The sequence below is a fragment of the Chenopodium album genome, chromosome 2 (assembly GCF_948465745.1).
Source record: "Chenopodium album chromosome 2, dcCheAlbu1.1, whole genome shotgun sequence".
NCBI classification, from domain to species: domain Eukaryota; kingdom Viridiplantae; phylum Streptophyta; class Magnoliopsida; order Caryophyllales; family Amaranthaceae; genus Chenopodium; species Chenopodium album.
Window position 1 is genome coordinate 73,012,118 of NC_137835.1, and position 21,045 is coordinate 73,033,162.

Sequence of the window (21,045 nt, forward strand, 5' to 3'; positions counted from 1 at the left end):
CTTTAAAGTTACCTCAAATTAAATATTGCACTACATACCAATAATATACTAGTAAGTTTTACATTTAAAGAATGTAATTACAAAAGGATGGAACTTTTATGTTACACAAAATTACAACATAAGAAAAGATAAAATAGAATGAAGATTAAAAGAAGTAAAAAAAAAAAAAAAAAAAATTAAGAAGAAGTAAAAGCAAAGCCATTTTAATACGGATAAGTACTCCATAATATAAAACAAATAGCTAGGTACATTGAATAAATACATAGACAAAGTATAAATTTATATTTTTGTCCAATCCTAGTTAGGTCCAAACTGTAACAAGTTTCTAAAACTATTTTGATGACAGAATTGATAGTCAAATGGGAACATAAACAAGGATCTTCAAAAGATATGGGGGTCCTTATTTGGTTGGATATGATTTTGTCCTTTATTTTATGTTCTTTCTTTTTCTCCTAATTTTTTTTTTCTAGCTTCCATTGATTTTGGCTTCTTCAAAAATAAGCAATATAAAATTTTTAATTGAAAATCAAGAATCATAGCCAGTTTGGAGTAAAGGAATTTCTTCTTCTATCTCAAATGTTGGAGCTGACACAAAGTAGAGAGAATTCTTCTTTCTTTTCATCATTTGTGTTTCTTTGAACATAATGTCTCTTCAATTCCCTAGCTTTGTTGGCACCTCTTTCTTCATATAATCTTTGCATTCTGGAATCACATACAAACAATAAAAAAAGAGGATGTGATCAGCATAAAGTAGACGGAAATCAAAAGGCTTTATTTGAAATGCATTGTACTTAATTTTAACCAAGTTGATCAATTTTTCATTATACATTTTGATATAACCTTTTAAAGTTAAATTTTAGAGAGTTGTGGTTAGATGTTCGAAGATAGAGATCAGTATGTAAGATTGACGGGATTGGTTCATCTACGATTTTAAATGTATATTTATTTTCTTGTGCCTTAAAGTCTCAATGAATGAGACCATACATGCATGTCCATCGTGATTGAAGTCCAATGTGTTTCCAAAACATGGCATTTTGGCAACAATATTGATGTTTAATAACTAATTTGTCATTTTTAATATTGTTTAAATCCAAAAATAATATATTTTGCAAGTTGATAACAATAACATGACAAAAGAACCTAGCAAATGGGGATTATTTTTTTCTTTATTTATTATTTTTATTTTCTATCTTTGGTTGGGGGCTAGGGGGTATTAGGAGCAAGCTAGGCCCCATAACATGCCTTGATTGCCTAATGTTAGCCCTAACCTCAAACAAGGAAGACATGCCCTCACCCCTTAACCTACCCCTTATAAGTTATGAATGCTCAATCATGAATCCTAGCATGGGAACATAACTTGGTAATTTTTTTTATATAATTTATATGAGGTAAATAGATTTATAGGTACATCTCAACGACGGAAAAAGAAATATATTAATTACATCAGATATTACAACTCCTTCGAACTATTCTTGATCTTCATTTAACCCTTAACTATATATGTTCCAAAATCATTATATAAATTTCTTGATCTGTCACTGATAAATTCTAACACGGGATGCAGTTTGTGATTTATTAATTCCGCCTTCGAGATAAAGGATTGGTAAAAATGGAAACTCTAGCATGGTAAAGCATGCATGTATGTAAGCATGTATATAATTTTATGATATATACTTACAGTTTTCTAATAAAAGAGATTTCTAGTAAAAATGATGATATTCTACTGAAATGAATACAAGTTGTTGGTGAATCCAAGTTGATTAATGATGCTTTGTCGTTGCTGCTCATTTAATCCCCAGTATAAACTCCCGGCATCCTGAAAATGACATATTTAATTAATTCATAATTAAATCAAACAATTCCAAAATTATTTTCGCTTACTACCAAAACTATTTTAAACATGGTGGTCCTTCCAAACAACATTTTGGCCTACCCAAACTACCAAAACACATTTGAGTATGATCCTTCTTACACAATTTTATTTTATTTTTTGATAGAACACGATCCGATTTACTTTCATTAGTTTCTAGTTTCCCACCGCGTTTTCTTGTTACAATAATCAATGTTTTCCCGATTATTTATTAATCTTTAAAGAGTACATACACTAGAGACGGTTGGGAGACTAATTTAAAATGTGTTGAAAATTTTCAAGACTAGATTAAGTACATTTTGATTTGGTCCCTACTACTAATATTAGTAATTGATTTTTTTGGTCCATCCAATAGTGAAATGTTTGTTCTAATCTACCTATCTTTGTCAAAGTAGGTAAAATATGTTCTGTTTTTACAATACCTGTAAAGGAAGCAAAGTTGGCTTCTGCTCCTGTTGTTGTATTAAACTGGTTGAGCTATCAACAACAGGGCTAGTAAAGGTGGGAGTTGAGGCCGAGCTCGTGGTGGAGCAGCTCACGGCGTTGGTGGTGGCGAAAGCTTGTGGTTGATCAATGCTACTACCACCGTTGCTGGTGGGTTGCATTAGTGGTTGCATTGGCAATGTCATGCCATTGGTCATGGCCTAAATTTTCATGACAATTTAAATAATTAGAATATAATAATTTGGAAAAATAAATAATCCAAGGTTTAAAAAACATTACAATAATTCTAAGATAATAATAATAAATTGTACCTGTGTTCCAAACATCATAGGATCATGATCCATTAATCCAAAATTATATACCATGGGGTCCAAAGAAGCAAGCTTCATTGACAAAAACTGTTTTTTTTTTAAAAAAATGAAGATATAATTAAGGGTACATTTCCCAAAGAAAATCTTCAGTTAACTTCAAGAAATACGTAATAGTGATGCAATAATATGCAGGTAATATTCTATTGGAATTATCATAATAGGGTACTTTAAACCTTTTGCATAAATTATTACATGGTCTAAAAGTACAATATACTATACCATCATCTATAGTTTCATTAAATTATTAACAGATAAAGATTGTAATTTCTAAAAATCTTGCCTTAAATAGAAACATAATCCATAAAAATACTAATGATATTGTGAGTTCAACCCAAAAGTATTTGAATATGTTAAGATAGTGACAATTAATGTATGTAGGAAAATTCTCTAGTGGTGGTATGTTGAAGATAACAAGTGTAATAGGGCAATATAACGACAAAATTTACCAAGTTGGTGAAAGTTATAATTGACATAATAGAATGGTCGTATCCTAAAAGGTTATCATTCTAACATAATTAGTACTCAACGATAACTTGTATAAATTTAAAACTCATAGTTCAATAGTGTATGCATGTGTCGATAAATGGAATTAAATTTAAATATACCTCGACTTGACTTTGTAAGGATTGGACATAATTGATAATCTCATCCAACATGAGGGCCTTTCCAGTGACCTATTTTCAACCAAGACATATGAACTTGTCAATTAAACAACTTACACACAAATAAATCATAACAAAATAAAACAGAGTATACCATAAATAATTCCTGTTAAACCCACCTTGTCACAACCTGGAACAATTGCTTGCAACGTCTTCATTCTCTCACTGATTTTTTCTCTCCTCACCTGTCAAAATCCCGAATATTAATACGTTAAGTTTTTCTACTATTAAGGACATGTTTGGTATCGTTGTAAGTTTTCAAATGAATCATTTCAAACTAATTATACAGCAAATGTTTATAATAAGATTTTTAAATAAAAAAACCAAAAAACAGAAAACTAAACGTAATGGGTCCGAATGGCCCGATCATAAATGATAAAATAATAAACGATAATACGTATAGGAAATGACTATTATACCCTTTCAGCAAGGCTGTGGCTATCAGTGGCTTGACCCCTCCTTGCTCTAACATGAATGTAACCCTTTGGTGGTTCATCACTTTTATCTTTCATTGCTTCTTTATCTTCCTTCTGTTTCTTACACTTTGCTTGTTTAACATCCTATACAAAATCACCAAATTCATTAAGGCATATTATCAAACACCTAACGTGCATTATATAAAAGCTCCATTCGAATGGAATACCTTAGAATTAGCAGAATTTGAGGAAGACCCTTTTCGAGACTTCCTCTTTTTATCAACAGGAACCGAACTTTGAGTCATTTGATCACTACTATCACCTTTATCCGCCATTGATAAACTCTCAGTCCTCTGTTTTTCACTCACAGAAGAAGGTTCATTATCAATGGAAGAACCCTCTTGACTATAAATGGTAAAAGGGTCCTGGGATTTTTCAGATGATGCGTAAAATTGATTGGATTTAGCAATAAATTCATCGAAAGCTCCAATTTCAGGAGTTTTAATGGCGGGCATGAAAACAGAGTCAACTAAAAAAGAAGCAGGGTATTGCTGAAAAGCTGCCATGGAAGCTAAGTAAAGTAAAAGCTTTTTGATGGGTATTAATTATAATGGAGATTGAAGTCTTTGTGAAAATTATAGCACAGGATTTGAATTGGATTCTCTGAAAAAAAAAATGGAGGAGAGAGAAAAGTGAGTGTTTTTCTGAGTCTGAGGTTCTGAGTAAAGGAATGGTAGAGAGGTATATATAAAGTCTGAAACAGAGGAAAAAAACAATAGCATCGTTATTGTTGGTTTTATTGCTTGGAATTTTTTTTTTTTTAATTAATTTTTTTTTTTTTTTTTTTTTTTTTTTTTTGTAAATTAAAAAGAAAAAAAAAAATTATGTGTAATTTGACTGGTCTTGTCTAACCCTCTCTTTCTGAAGCTGTTGTGAATAGTTAAGGTTGTTTGAGGGAAGGTGGGGGCTGCTTAAGGAGATGAGATGGGAGCTTTATCATCAAGGTTGTTTGTTCTTTTTTTTCATTATTTTTCTTTTTTTTTTTTTTTGATGGATGTTTAATGTCTAGAACTATCTATGTTTGATGAGGTGTAGTGATTAATTGAAGGGTTGGATGAGGATTTGATCAAAATAAAATGTGTTGTTAGGAGATAAGAATTTGAAGCTTTTGAGTTAGTTGAAGTGTTTCATTCTTGGTTCGAAAATTGAATGCATACATAGTTTCTTTTCCCGATTTATATTGTTTGACTTAACAGTTTAAAGCGCATTGTGAAATACAAACAGTTTCTTTACAACAAGTCCCTATATGAGGCAACTTCCTATACCCGTGCCAATTGGTGCATGACATTATATTACTCGTTTATAGTTGTGTATAATACTTGTTGTGCATATGCAAAAGGTTGGCTTGAGGCAAGTGAGCCTTGGGGTTTCATGTTTTGCACATGCAATCGCGGTTGCTTTGTGACAATGCTCTATAGATGTCTTTAACAAAACTTAGCTAGTGTTATAGGCTCAAATCCAATCGAGTGTGATTTTCACTTATCAAACTTAATTATTTGAACTAAATTGATTTGATTTGAAAAAAATAAATGAAAATAGAGTAAGTTCAATGCAACCATTTTTTGTCCACTTATTTCAAGTATAATAAGTTTAGATAAGATAAGTTTAGAAAAAATAAGTTTGGGTTTTTCTAAGCTATACCCCTAAGATAGTTGAGTTTCTAAGGTGTACCCATGCTTTTTCAAGTTTCTAAGCCGTGCCCTTCAACTTCTTAACAATACTAAAATGTACCCTTATTAGTTATTTAAAATTTAATTGAGAGCGTGATTTCGTGGCTTTAGTTTTCGTTATTAGGGTTGTTGTGGTCAAGATTTCTTTCTCGTATCATTTCCGCCTTACCTTTTATCATCTTTTTATTAAATTTATAGTTAACTTTAGGTGACGTGGAAGTCCCAAGGAGGGTACAATTTATTAATGGTAGTGAGTTGAGGGGCACAACTTAGAAATTTGAAAAAGCATGGGTACACCTTGGAAACTCGACTACCTTAGGGGCATAGCTTAGAAAAACCCAATAAGTTTTAATAACAGTTGATAAGGATATTCAAATTTAAATTACAATTAAGATAAGTTTTAATTAATAAGTTTAGTTAAGTTCAAATAAGTAAAAATTAGGTGAGTACAACACATCCCAAATCTACATTATATTTTAGTATAGGTGATTTTTTTTTTTTTTTTGAAAGAATAGTATAGGTGAGTTTAATTAGTTTAGACAACTAAGTTTACACTCCCTCCGTTTTTAATTGTACCATATTGTCTTTCGGTCATGTAAATTTTTACTACATCGGCTTTATTGTAAATCTACTAATTATAAAATGTCAAAGTTAACCACATCAAACAATTTTTCAAAAAATGAGTGAATTATAGTAAATTTTAGTTAAGATAAGTTACGAAAATAAACAAATACAAATAACTCAAATACATCATAATCTTGTCAATTACATATTGCTTCTCCTATAGAATTTGGGTGGTGAACAAAGATGGGGGAATATGCTTGCCTAGAGGATCCAGATCTTGCAAGACTAGCTAACGTGGTTAAGTTACCTGGCTGGGGGGTGTTCCTGAAAAAGCCCCTCCGACAATCGAGTTGGTATGCGGAAAATTATAATATTTTTTACATGCAACTTATTATATTACTACTTCCATAAAATATTAGTTGCAACTTTGGGGCATTATTTGTACTCGATATAAAATATTCTAAAGTTACAATTAATATTTTACGAAGGTAGTACTACATATTCACCCTATATATTTTTATTGTAGGCAGCAATGATTTTCAATTTAATTTTGATTTAAAGTGGTGAGAATAAAAAGTTTCCAAGCAAAGATAAATGGTAATTTTTTTTTTAACTGTAAGGAGAAGAATTCTGCTCAATCAACACCTCTCAAATCTATTTTGATCACTTCTAATTGGATTTAATTTTAAGTCATAAGGCCAACCTCTTATCACTAGATGCCCCTAATAATTAATGTGGCAATGGATTATAGTCTTAAAACAAGATTGCACTAATCTTGCTCTAAGTAATTTTCTCTAAGAAGTCATTTAAACTTTTAAAAGCAATTTTCACTAAGAAGTCATTTAAATTTTTATAACTAATTTTAATATGTGATATTGCAGATAAATTAAATTATACTTCGTATGAACTTATACTTTACTATGATTAATAAAACTACTTCATTTGCTTAGATTGATTATTAAAGCAACATTACTCACAAGCTTGTACAAGTATATTTGTGTACAATAGTTAGTTTTACACTGAGTATTTATGATGTACAACTAATAATAAATACGAAGTAAATGATCTTATGAAATTTCGCAAAATTTATCAATTAATAGAAACAACGACACAAACAACCAATACAAACACCAAATTTACATGTTTCGTCTCATCCAAACCTCGAACAACCCTACTGTTCATAGTTCATATACTTTATACTACGTATATATTATTATCAAAGTTTATAATAATATAGACATATAGTCATGGTCGTAGATCATAACCAACAGTCCAACTTAAAAAAATAAAAATGAGCACTTCTGATGTTGGAACTATATTATCAAGTTACTACCAACAGGGCCGGCTCGGAAGGGTAGGCCTCGAGTGCGACCGTCTAGGGCCCGCGCCAGAAAGGGGCCCAAAAATAAAAAATAAAAAAAAAAATCAATTTGCATAGCTGTAGAATTTAAACTGTCTAAACTGTAGTTTTTACTCGTTAAAAAATAAGCTACTTTTAAAAAAGATAATAAATGCATTTAGTTAGCAATTAATATTAAATTACTTAGATGTCAATTAGGTGGAGATAATTATGCAATATAACCTCCTCTTCTTCTTCTAATCTTCCGATTTTATGAGAATATGTTTCAAAATATTAATCTTTTCAATTACACCGTTTCATATTTATTCAATTACCGAAATATTATGCAAAGTTATTACTCCAGTATTGTGTATGGAGACTTATTATTCAAATAATTTAAGTTATTTTCATTGTCTTATATTTAAAGCTATTGCGTGTAAAAAAATTTGTTTACGTAAGGGGCCCTTTTCTTACATTATGCCTAGGGCCCATAAATTTCTAGGAACGGGGCTGACTACCAACAATACAATATAAAACACAATAACTAGTGTTGTCAAATTTCAAACCGAAACCGTTTAACTGTCCGAAACCAACCGACCTAAATGAGAATCGAACCGATTAAAAACCGATTTTGTAAAACCGAAAACCGACCCGAACCGTATTTAAGTAAAGCCGAAACCGAACCGATCCGAATAATGTCAAACCGTATAAGAACCGAACCCGTTAACAAACCGAACCAGTTTTAAACCGGACTGAAATCAAACCGAACCGAAAAAAGAACCGAATTGTTTCTAACCCGAAACCGTTTCCAACCCGAAATCGTTTGAACCGAGGTAAAAACCGTTTACACCGAACCGTTAACAAAATGCAACCCGTTTGCATTGAACCGTTAATAAACCGAACTGTCTATAAATCAAACTGTAATTTCGATCTCACAATAACTCATCAAATCATGATTATGACACATCAATTAGATTATTGAATAAGAAGCAACTAACAATGTGATAGTAAAACAATAATAATTCATTAATACACTAAACTTTTATAATCTACGTTACTTCGTAATAAACTAGTAACATCAGTATGACTAAACTTGAAAATAACATGATATGTAATTTTAAAATCGATGAGAATTTGTATATAATATAATGCCTAATGCCTAAATATGAAGTGATGAAGTCTCGGCTTGATATAAAACTTGCTAACGAGCAAAAGGTTAGTTAGCAAGTACTATGAAATTTCAATCCAAAATTGTTTAACTGCCAGAATCCAAACGACCTGATTAAAAACTGACTTTTTGAAATAAAAAACCGTTCTGAACCATAATTTAGTAAACGTGAAATGGAATTGATCCGAATAACATTAAATCGTATAAAAGGCGAACCCGTCAACAATCCGAACCAAAATAAAACTAAACCGAAAAAGAACCGAACCGTTTCTAACTCGAAACTGTTTGAACCGGTATAAAAACCGTTTACACCGAACCGTTAACAAACCGCAACCCGGCTGTACCGAACCGTTTACATTCCGAACCGAATTAAAACCGCTTAAGAATAAACCGAAACCGAATCGAACTGATAAAAACCGAATTGAAACCGACCCACGATACATTTAAACCGATTTCAAACCGACCCGATTAAATACCGAACCGATTTCAAACCGAACCGAACCCGAACTGTCAAACCGTTTTGACAGTGCTAACAATAACTATAAAAAAACAAGAGTACGAGTAGAGCTACCTTAGCTTGTAGCAGGTGTTTTAGAGTTATTTGAAACTTCTTTAGAGAGTCTTCTGAAAGCCAGATTATTCAGATAATTTTTATAACGTTGAATTATTCATCAACAACCATTTAATTCGTGATCAATTTACTATTTTCACGATGTTATAAAGTAGCAGCGATTATTACTTTTTACTACTATGAGCATGCAATAAATTTTTCTCCATGCAATTAAAAAAAAAAAAAAAGGCCTGGGAATATGTTTATGTGTTGCTCATCGTCTTAATTGTTAGATTAGTGTCGTTTGATACTCCCCCGTATCTTAATAATTACAACACTTTTTCTTGGACTGTTTTATAATTAAAGCACTTTTCATCCGTTTTATAGTAATTACAACACTTCCTTACTTGATAAGGACCTACTATTATATTTTGCCTTCTAATCTATATGCGAGTATAATGATCATATTAGATGGGATTCATGTTCATTTACAATCATATTCATAGTACTCTCCCGTCTTTTTTTTTAAGTGTTACACTTTCTATTTCCGGCCGTATTTTTTTAAGTGTTACACTTTTTTTTTTTGGCAAAAAGCTACATTAAAATATTATATTTCTTTCCTCTCATGGTCCCCACCCAAACCCACTACTACTTTTTATTATATTTTTCCTCTCACATTCATTACTTTTCAATAAACTATTAATTCACTATCTTTCTTTTATAATTTTTTAATACTCCAACTACCCCACTTACCTTTATTTTATTTAAGTCAATTAAATTGTCTAAAACTATATGTCTGTCAAATTGTAACACTTAAAAAACACAGAGAGTAATATAGATTATTAGAGAATTTAAAATGATAGCAAAATTTATTATCTTAACTATTACTTCGGCCATATATAGATTATTATTAGAAAGAGCAAGATAGGTAACTTGTTTGGTTGAATAATACCAATTCGAAGTATATATAATGTCAAATGGAAAAGTAGAATGCCCAATCCTAAATATGTAGGAATTTATCTATCTAGTCTTCAGACTCTCTACTAAATAAAAGCCTATTCTGTTCAACTTAATTTCATTTCATTTCAGTTTATTTGAACACCAATCAATTTAGTTCAATTCAGTTCCTAATTTTCTTCTCTTATATACATATCATTTTAGCTCTATTCAATTCTTTAGTTCAGTTGTTTTCAGTAAATCGTAACAGACCCTAAGTATCCGTAGAAATCTTTATATGAAGTCTTTCCCTTTTTTTTTTTTTAAGTTAGAAGTTTAACCAAACAACAAGAACAGTCCATAAGACCATAACACAATACATTATGATTGGATAGAATAAGTTCTAGGAAATTCTAGATTTATTTACAAGTCACACAATTCTATTATGTACTCCTTGGAAGAAAAGGAAAAAATAAAAAAAAATAAAAAAATCAAATCATATATGCTAATCATATAGCATGGTGTCAACTCACACGTACAGTCACACTCACAGCTTATTGACTGCACAGTTGTGATGCACCTTTATTTTTAACATATTTTGCACTAACAGTCAAATAAAAATAATGACACTTTTTAATGTTTAATTTTGTCTTAACTTATAATCTTTCCTTAACTAATACGAATTAGTACTAATTAATGATTATTCATTAGAGGATAAAACAATAAAGTGATGTTATCTTATCAAGTTAGAACCATCTAATCTTACATGGTATAAGACGATGAAAACGATTAAGGTGACAAGTTCTAAATTAAATGAAGATTTGGTGCACTGTCCTGGATTATGTCACTGTTACATGCCACCAGGGTTAAGACTGGTAACTTGTATTTTGCGCAAGTTTATTAATTAATAAAGACATATCATAAAAGATCATCTTTGGAGTTATGAGAGTAATTCTTTATACTCCCTTTTTCTTTTTTTCAATAGTTGTATCATTTTGACTTTGGCACTATTTAAATATTCTTTTTTACTTAGTTTTTTTTACTAATATATAATGAAGGCAAAATTAGCCTCAACACTCTGAAATATGGCTTGGGTGCACCCAACACTTTGTACTTTGCTTAATGGCCAAAACACTACAAACTAATGAGTTGGGTGCATTGCGCACCGTTAGTAATATAATTTTTCCGGCCACCATTCTAATTAATCAGAGCTGGTGATTTTTTTCGATTTGCATGCTAAAAAATGTCCCCTAAAGATTTCGGAGGTCATTTTGTTCCTTATTGTGTTGATTTTGGTCCGAAAATGGTTGGGTGCCGAAGGAAGAACAAGATGAAGTTGCTTGGGTGGGAGGAAGAAGATGAACAAGACAAAGTGGGTGGAAGGAAGAAGAAAATGAATAGGCTAGGGAAACGGATGTTAACTACAAGCCGTCGATCCCTCATTGCAACTACAGTACGCCTAGTGTGGGGCCTCCATACCTTTGGAGCCACAATCGACTGAAGTAGCCCGAAATGAGACCGTCCAAAAGGAAGAAGAAGGAAAGTTGTCCCGGCACCAAACGGCCGGCAATGACTCAACTCCGCATGTCGAGTACCTGAGGACTTGGCCAATGGGTTCCCAAACTGATGAAGGGCAACTGTCTCCGCCCAAAGCGAATGAAAAACAACTTACGCCTACTCCTACTCAGGAAGGGCGTTCGCAAGCACTCCCTACTTTATTGGAAGGTAATCATACAGCCTTTTCTTGTGATGTCTGAGAGTTAACCTTTATTTCTTTTTTTTTTTACTTTAAATTTATTTTGCAGATATTTACAAGGAAATGGATGTTCGAGCTCTTGGCTCTACATTGACAAGGGCCGAACGAAAGGTCGTCCGGGACGCTTTGCTGAGAGGTATCCATGGGGACACCTCGACCAAATGATTAACAGTTGTGCTGAGGTAACTAAGTATTTTAACTTCAACACTTAGCCTATTTTCCTGCTTTTTCCTTACAAACTAATTTCAATCCGTCCGCAACTCTTCCTTAGGCTCTTTGCCTTCCAAAACTGGCACACCCAACAAAGGCGCGAGATCCAGTCGGTCTGGCATGACATCCGGCGAATCCAAGATGAGAACACTGGCAACCTGGCACTTGAAAGGATTCGACATGAGACTGCCCTTAACGTTGTCACCGAGAAGGCTGTAATACTCTGTATTTTTATTATATTTATATATACATAAATAAAATTAATTATTTTATTTATTAAAATGATTTATTTCATTTTGCCATTTGATCATGAACCGGGTAAACCTCTTTTAAAGAAACACACTAGCTAGCCAAAGTTATTAAAATCGGGATTCTACTTTGAATCGGAAGGGGCTATCAGAATCGCATCGTAAAATTGAATCGTAGAATCGTAAGATTCTACCAACATGCATAAACAAGACGTCAAATATAAATTTAATTAAGGAAATTTTGATTTTTACCACCTTCAAATAACGACTTTATTGAATTTACTTTACCACCTCATAAAAAAATAAAACATCAGTTTTACCACCAATCACCTCCAACTAACGGATTCCGTCCATAAATCCGTTAGTGGGGCCTACCTTGCACACGTGTCGCCATATAATTGGGTAAGTTTTAAAAAAAATTAAAAAAAAAAAACAAAAAAAAATTATAAAAATTGATAGGCGTATCGCGTACCTAACAAAAATAAACCTAACTAGACCACTACTATGTAGACGGGCAAGCAAGGGTCGGATCCCAAGAGACTATGGTTCAACCAATTAAATAGACTCAAGCAATTACCAAGCAAGTAACCAAATCAATAAATGAGAATCAATATCTAAAGGACTAGTCAAAACGATTAAATCTAAATAAGATGACAATTTAATGCTAAAAACATCCAAGATCAAGCATCACCACGAATACAATTAATGCAATAGTCGTTCTACCCCTAACATACAATTCAATTGATTAATGAGGAAAAGTAATCCATGAATAATACCAATGGTCTCTCCGGAGTTATCAATGGCTTCTCTAATCACAATCAAGCCTACTTCCGTGAAATCATGTAAATTAAAGACCTTATGCACATTACTCTAACTTCCTAATCATCCATTCAACTACTCCCGTGATGAACTTCAAACCCTTAATTGATTTATTCAAATCCTTCAAAACCCAACTCCCGTTGTGATCAAAACAAAGGACTAATAACAATACCAATTATCCCTAATCTAGTATTGGCATAAGCATAATCAATCAAGCATATCAATTACAATTATTATTAGAGAATTTAAAGAATTAATTCATGCATTAATCATATTCGGGTTCCGCTAGATCTTGGAATAAGAAAACTACTCACACATATTAATGGAAGCAAAAACAATAATCAATGAAGAAAACATGATTAATAAGTAATTAAAAGTAAAAGAAGAAATAAAGATGAATACCAATTACTTGAATGAAGAAAAGTACCAATTGTTGATGAACAAAGATCAAAACTTGAAAGTGAAATGTAATCTAGATCTAGAGAGAATATTAGGGTTCTAATGAATGTTTAAAAGCTAGAAAATAATAACTAAGTATGTTAAGTCGGGGTTTACAAAGGGTATTTATATCCCTTAATTAAGAAAACCCGAAAAAAATAGGAAAATGCGGTCTTCGACACTCCGCCCGGTCTGACCGGGCAAAGCCGCCCGGTCGGGCGCGAGAAGCAAATTTGCCCAATGCTTCTTTATCTAGCTTCCTCGCACAATACTTTGTCCGCCCGGTCTACCAGGGCAATGTCGCCCGGTCCGGGCGGATGGAAGTTGAACTCTTCCATTCTTTCTCACGACTTCTCTTCTTTTCCTTCTTCGCCCTGGCTGCCAAGGCAATGTTGCCCTCCAGGGCGGACACGGGTAAAATTCTCCTCCATCTTAATAAGCTTTCGTGGCTATCTAAAACAAGTCCAAATCATCCGGAAATCTTCATATGCCTACAAAATCAATCAAATAGACCAAGCCACACTAGAGAGGAGGATATTAGCGAGAAATAGCTCCGTAGAGCTTAGAAATCATACGAACATAGCTATGAAATGAGGGTAAAATATGGTATAGAATGTGTACATCAAATTCCCCCAAGCTAAGTTCTTGCTTGCCCTCAAGCAAGACAATCAATGACTAGCAACAACCAAATAAACATACTTCACCCCATATTACATTTGAAAATACCATACTCAAAATCGAAATCAGACACACAAGCATCTTAGCCAACCAATCACCTCATTCAGACTATCAATCAACCTGAATAGCCATCAAACAGAGTCAACCATGTACACATAAGGAATCGATGACTAGAATATCTCACTTAGTGGTCACTCCGCACAATTTTATGTGGCGAGCTAAAAATGAGCCTGATCTCTCTCCATCCCCACTAATGATGATAACCCCCCTTATCTCACAACACTCGCGTGTTTAAAGGGTAATAATGCCGCTCAACCTAGTCAAAAGTCGACTCGAAATGTGACACATACTCCAGCATTTTGACAAAAGACTCGTTTCACATGAACACAATACTATGCACGAAGGTCAGAAGGTCTTTTTCAAGCTTGTAATGTAAGTCGGGTGAAAATGGATAGGAAAAATTTGGAAAATGTAGGTAAATATAGTCCTTCAGGGAAGCCATCAAAAAATAACCAATACACATCAAAATCCCATCGAACTAATTCACAAGAATACACACTCCAAACATAACTTGAATTAAGAGCAACTACCACCTTATTCACCCTACATAACAATTCATCGCACTATTCTTATTTCTCAAGCTCTTTTATTTATCCTTCAAGAAGCTGAAATTTTTTCTTTTCTTTTTCTTTTTTTTTTTTCTTTTCTTTTTTCTTCTTTTTTAACAAACTATAAGAGCTAAAAAATAGATCATATAGCAAAAATTTCAAGAACCTTCAAGCTTTAAATTAATCTTCTCCAAAACATCATCACAAACCATAGAGAACACCAAGATAGATGGCTCCCCCAAGCTAGACTTGGGATAAGTTACTAATTGGGGCCGATAGGTTAATTTTGTGACTTAGATGAAAAACATGGACAAGGCTACAACATGGGTAAGCAAGAAGGGGACAAACGTTTCTAAATTCATCTGGAGGCTACCTAATGAACATGGCCTTCGTCCTCCTCATCGTGCATGTGCAATGTACCATGACACACTACTAAAAGTCTCAAGACAAAACTAAGATAAATGTCACACCAGGAACTAACACACATGAATAAACAATAAAGGCTCAAGCCTCACAGTTAACACAGCCAAGCTCCAGATTCATACACAGTTGCGCAAAGTTGATTTCCATTAGGCCAAGACAATCCAATATTAGAAAATAATAACTAAGTATGTTAAGTCGGGGTTTACAAAGGGTATTTATATCCCTTAATTAAGAAAACCCGAAAAAAATAGGAAAACGCGGTCTTCGACACTCCGCCCGGTCTGACCGGGCAAAGCCGCCCGGTCGGGCGTGAGAAGCAAATTTGCCCAATGCTTCTTTATCTAGCTTCCTCGCACAATACTTTGTCCGCCCGGTCTGCCAGGGCAATGTCGCCCGGTCCGGGCGGATGGAAGTTGAACTCTTCCATTCTTTCTCATGACTTCTCTTCTTTTCCTTCTTCGCCCTGGCTGCCAGGGCAATGTTGCCCTCCAGGGCAGACACGGGTAAAATTCTCCTCCATCTTAATAAGCTTTCGTGGCTATCTAAAACAAGTCCAAATCATCCGGAAATCTTCATATGCCTACAAAATCAATCAAATAGACCAAGCCACACTAGAGAGGAGGATATTAGCGAGAAATAGCTCCGTAGAGCTTAGAAATCATACGAACATAGCTATGAAATGAGGGTAAAATATGGTATAGAATGTGTACATCAAAAATCCCCATTAATCAACCGTTGTTGCTGCCACCGTCGGGACCCCCACCGCCGACCGCCCACGACCAGCCCCACCACCTAACGGCTACGACCAGCCCCCACCACCTAACCGCTACGACCAGCCCCACTGCCGCACCGCACAGCCACAACCACCTTTCCACCAATTTTTATTTATTTTTTTGCTCTGTTTTCTCGAAAGCCACAACAATGGCGTCTTTTCCAATGGAGTAAATCACCTCCACTCTTTTCGATTACCCACTAAATCACTACTTCGCTTCAAATGCGTTTCCAAGGCTTGACATTCCTTAATCAATCAGCAGCACCCATTTAATCAGACTTGATCTCGCTCATTCTCTCTCCTCTGACCGTCGTCTTCTTATCCTCAACCATGGAAGTCACCTGGAATCGACTCCATTGAAGTGGGGTTCTGAGCTTGATGCTAAAAATGATTGACAAGGTTTGATTTACCCAATTCTTTTTCTGGTTTTGAGGTTTCGATTTGTGGGTGTTGTAATGGATTAATTGCTTTGGTTTGTAGAAATGTTGATGATAATCGATTTGTAACCCTGTTGTTGGTGATTTGGCTTCTTAGTTTTTGGCAGCCACCAAATCCCGACCACCCATAAAGCCCCTTCTAATTCCGACCACTCTAAAAACCCTAGCCACCACCAAATTTTGCACTCCTAAAACCCTAACCACCACCTAATTCCGACCACCTCCCTAACCAACACACCAAATTCCGGCCCCTCCTTAGTCACACACGAAATTCCGACCAACCGAGGTAGTTGATTTCGTTGCTGGTTGGTTTACACGGAAGATCGGGGAAGATGAAGAAGAAACGTAAAAAAGGTGGGCCCTACTAACAGATTCGTGGGCGGAGAATCCGTTAGTTGGTGGTAAAATCGATTTTTTGGAAATTTTGTTGGTGGTAAAGTAAATCTTTTTTTTTTTGGAGGTGGTAAATTCAATTAAGTGGTTATTTGAAGGTGGTAAAAGTCAAAATTTTCTTTAATTAAATATATTGAAATTATGAGTTTGAAACCTAATTATTGATAGATAATAGTTATTTACCCATTAAGCAATCAAGACTTAACAATATATATTTATAAAAACCTATATAAACATGTTTGTTACTTGTAAGGATTTCAATTCCCTAGTTCAGAAAAGTATGTAAAATCGGGTAGAATCGTAAATCAAATCGTATGATATACATGAATCGTAAAATTTAGCTCACCTCTTGTTTATGCATGTCTTGTTCAGAATACGCCCTTAGTAGTGATACTAAATCATAGAGAAATCATATTACGCTTGATAATAATAGATTGCAATATTAAATCATAAATTTAAGCTATTGTTGAGTAATTAGGTTTTGATGATTATAAACTAATAATGATGATTATCTATTTAACGTGTTTGTTTAGTTGTGCATAGATAGAACAAGTTATACTTGGAACAGGGTACAAGGAACCTGAGTAATGACAGGTATATATGCAGGGAACTTGAGTAATATATGATAAGCAATAGAGGAACAAGAACAATGATAAGTGTTATGGTTGATAAGCATGATGATGGCTAAGGAACCATGAAGGTAACTATGTAAATAGGTATTTACATATGTTAGCTTCACGAGGTAAGTATCCTATGCATATATAGGTCATGTATGTGTAGGAGTCTTTTAATTTAGTTTAGTTTTCTTTATTGTTTTTATAAATGAAAAAAAACTAACCTTCTGTTTTACTTTGTTATCCTCAGAAGTTTGCTCAGTTTGTCATCATTAAAAAGGGGCAACTTGTTGACCCTTATGAGGTTTTGATGATGATAGTTATGATTGAGCAAACTTCCATTTAATAAGGATTTTCTAGTGTTTTGATGTTTGCAGGTTTAGTAAACTATGAGAGTTGAAAAAGGAACTGAAACAGAGGAACTTTAGAAGATCCACGAGGATACAAGTAAAGTTAGAAGAAGAGTTCCAGAAATGGAACTTCAAGGTGTTCCCTGACAGGAACATACCACGGGTTGTAATGACCTGGTTCCGGTGTAATGCTGGGGCAAAGGTGTTTCCTGACAGGAACATATCAACGGGTTGTAACGACCTGGTTCCGATGTAATGCTGGGGCAAACCCTAAGATCCAGAATATATCAAGACTACAGGATTCCAGAACAAGCGTTTCAGAGAAGCAGCATGAAGACAGAGAAATAGAAGTATATTGCTCTAGGATTCATGTAAGTATGTTGGACATAAAAGTCGGTCTGGAACAAGTCTATATAGAACCAAGGTGAACTCCAAACAGTCAATGAAATTAGAGTGACTGACTTGTCAGGAACTCAGAGACTGTCAGAGTTCAGGAACCTAATAGGAACTTAAGTATGTACGTCGTTAAAAGTTGGTTTTAATAATATATATATTTACCTTATACGTGAATATCTTTTAGGGATTTGGTTTTACTGAATAAAGATATTTATCTTCTAATAAATCCCTTTTGGAAAATGATAATTTTGTTTAAAAAGTATTTTTAAACAAAAAGATAAGATTGGAATAAAAATCTGATTTTATGTTAAGTTTATCTTATTATTATTGACAGATTTTATTCTTAGCAAAAAGGATATATTTTTGGAAAACTGATTTTTAGAAAATATCTTTTAAACTTATCTTTTCAGAAAACTTATCTTTTTCAAGTTGAAATGAATAGTTTGAGTGTACTATAAATATGCTCATATGTATTCATTCAAAGTTGAGGCTGACGAAATGTAGTGGTCGTGCTTAATGGTTTTATCCTTCACCACGAAGCTAAGTCAGTTCTCCTGGTCAAAGTTCCTATCAGGTTTTGGTTACAGTACGTCCAGTGAGTTCCAGACAGATTGTCCAACATATTAGTTTTATCTCTTTATTCATATATATGTATTTAGAGTTATTCTTTGAGATCTTGTAATGGGAAAATGGGTTTGAGTGTTTTGGATTTTGGGGAGAGATTGTGAATTCTCTATAAATTCACATTTGAGTGTATGAGTTTGAATTCTCTAAAATTCAAGTGGTAGTGAGTCACCCCGAGTGTGTCTTGGGTTGCACAGTGAGAAAAAGGAACCTGAGTGTGTCTTAGGTCGAGAAAGGAACCTGAGTGTGTCTTGGGTCGAAAAAGGTGCCTGAGTGTGTCTTAGGTCTGATAAGATAGGTTCTTATCAAGTGGCAAGTGTCCGTGGTGGAACTTGCAAAGCAAAGGTCTGTGTAATAGGTTGTACTAGGAGAGTTGCCTATTATAGTGGAATTTGTTTATAAGTCCCAATAGGGCCGAGGTTTTACTTTTAGCTAGGCACTGGATGGTTTCCTCGTAAATCTTGCTGTGTTCTTTAAGTTCCTTTTATGTTTTGTTTTTAATTTCCACATAAGTTTCAAGATTGGAACCTACTACCATTCACCCCCCCTCTCGTAGTAGTTCATCTAAACTAACAGCTATGTCATATGCAATATTGTTTTATGCATCAAAGGAATTTGTGAATTGTGTTACTATTGTTTATATCAATTCTCCTAAAAATAACTTACATTAACTTTTCAAAAGCTAGATAATCAAGCGGGTATAGGTTCTCCTAATCCAAGTTGACGCGGTAGGCACTTTTGGATTAGGGGAAGAGTAAGGAAATTCCCACCTCAAAGTGACTCTAATGTATTTTGATTCCACAATATCAAACATATATTTTAAATATTACTTAAACATTGGAATAGATTGAGAATATATTATTTCAAATCTACTAATATAATCTATATAATACCCAAGATAATAAATTCCCATTAATATATTTGGCCTTATAAGGAGTTATGGAAAGGATTTTGGAATTATTAGAGTACTCATTATTTATATTATCTAGGATAATATATCTTGCACGAAAGGACAAACTTTCATTTACAATATTTAAAAAAAAAAAAAAAAACAATTATGTGAATTATGTCACGCACGTTTTTCATAAGAAATTTAATTTCCCGGATCTTCAATAATTTAATTTTCTAATTATAAAACGACCCAAAACAAACCTCAATAGCCAATTAGTAGAGTTGTTTATTGAAAATTAAAAATCAATGTGTGAGTCTTTCTATGCCATCGAGTTATGGCTAGTCATGACTCATAAGTTGTGAGTCATGAGTTAGCTGCGAGTGGCAAACCTTTTAATGCCAAGAGTGAATACCCACATTATTTGACTAGAATTTTGCAAGTTTTAATCGGATTTAATTTGGTAGGGTATGCCTAACGCCAATGCTAAGGCCAAGGCCATCCAAGCCATAATAATGTTGTGCTACTATTAACTAATGAATGACAACTCTATCAGGGAGGGTGACTGTGATTGGCCGGCCAAATCTTTCTCTTTGGACGTTTTGACCGTGCTTATCGGATAATAGCTTTTTCACACGGGACGGTTGGGTCGGGTTCGGTCGAGTTGGTGCCTGAATCTAATAAATTTCAGGTTTAGGTCAAATAGCATAAGTACTCGGTTTAATGAATTTGATCGAATGGAAGTTTCACCGGGTTCAGCGTAGGAATGCTCATTAACGGCACACTTTACACCTAAATAATTAGTTTGAGGTGTTTTGGCAACTATGCAAAGTACAAGATGATGGGTGCACCTCAACCATAGTTCAGAGTGTTGCGACCAATTTTGCCAAAAAGTAATTATCTATTTTCGTATTATTTATTCATTCGTTGATAAAAATTTGTGCATGATCACAACGATTGTCAAATTTCATGTACATTAAATTGAATCAGATGCAAATCATCCTTATTACGGCTATAACAAATTACTAAACCGTTTTTCCAAAAAGGCTGTATTTTCCAAAGATGGATGCGAGGGACGTACCACAATGCTAGATCTATTCAACGATCGTAATTTTGATGAAGAAACCTTTATTTGATTCTCTTTTATGTATTTGTTAAATTTATATTTCATTTGTAAACGTACTTTTATTAATGAATATATTAAAATTAAAATACAAAAATAAAGTTACTCTTATAAACAAAATAAGGTTTTCTTATGAATAATGAGTTACTACTCGTAATATAAATGACTAAAAATTATTCTATCACAAGTTGGCCGCACATAAGGAGCTTATTGCAAA

General features: G+C 33.7%; 1 protein-coding gene across 2 annotated transcripts; it reads right to left on the minus strand.

The window, feature by feature from the left end:
- Positions 1-228: 228 nt before the first annotated feature.
- Positions 229-4,489, minus strand: LOC145600471 (basic helix-loop-helix protein 80-like). Of its 2 annotated transcripts, XM_081656365.1 has the most exons (8): positions 3,991-4,489; positions 3,767-3,907; positions 3,467-3,532; positions 3,291-3,359; positions 2,626-2,712; positions 2,293-2,514; positions 1,679-1,816; positions 229-702 (listed from the first exon to the last, which is right to left on the minus strand). In XM_081656365.1, exons 1-7 carry the CDS (start codon positions 4,327-4,329, stop codon positions 1,721-1,723), a joined length of 1,020 nt encoding a protein of 339 aa, XP_081512491.1. In that variant the 5' UTR covers positions 4,330-4,489; the 3' UTR covers positions 229-702; positions 1,679-1,720. The 2 variants fall into 2 exon arrangements, with proteins under 2 accessions (XP_081512491.1, XP_081512497.1); XM_081656371.1 differs by lacking the exon at positions 229-702 and having other exon boundaries at positions 1,605-1,816.
- Between the last annotated feature and the right edge of the window lie 16,556 nt (positions 4,490-21,045).

Bases quoted from the DNA above. Each gene is read 5' to 3' on its own strand.
- LOC145600471 (XM_081656365.1), bottom strand. From the start codon at position 4,329: ATGGCAGCTTTTCAGCAATACCCTGCTTCTTTTTTAGTTGACTCTGTT. The intron at 2,713-3,290 runs GTATATTTAAAT...AAAAAAAAACAG, and splicing joins CCTTACAAAGTCAAGTCGAG to TTTTTGTCAATGAAGCTTGC. The intron at 2,515-2,625 runs GTACAATTTATT...ATGAAAATTTAG, and splicing joins CTATGATGTTTGGAACACAG to GCCATGACCAATGGCATGAC.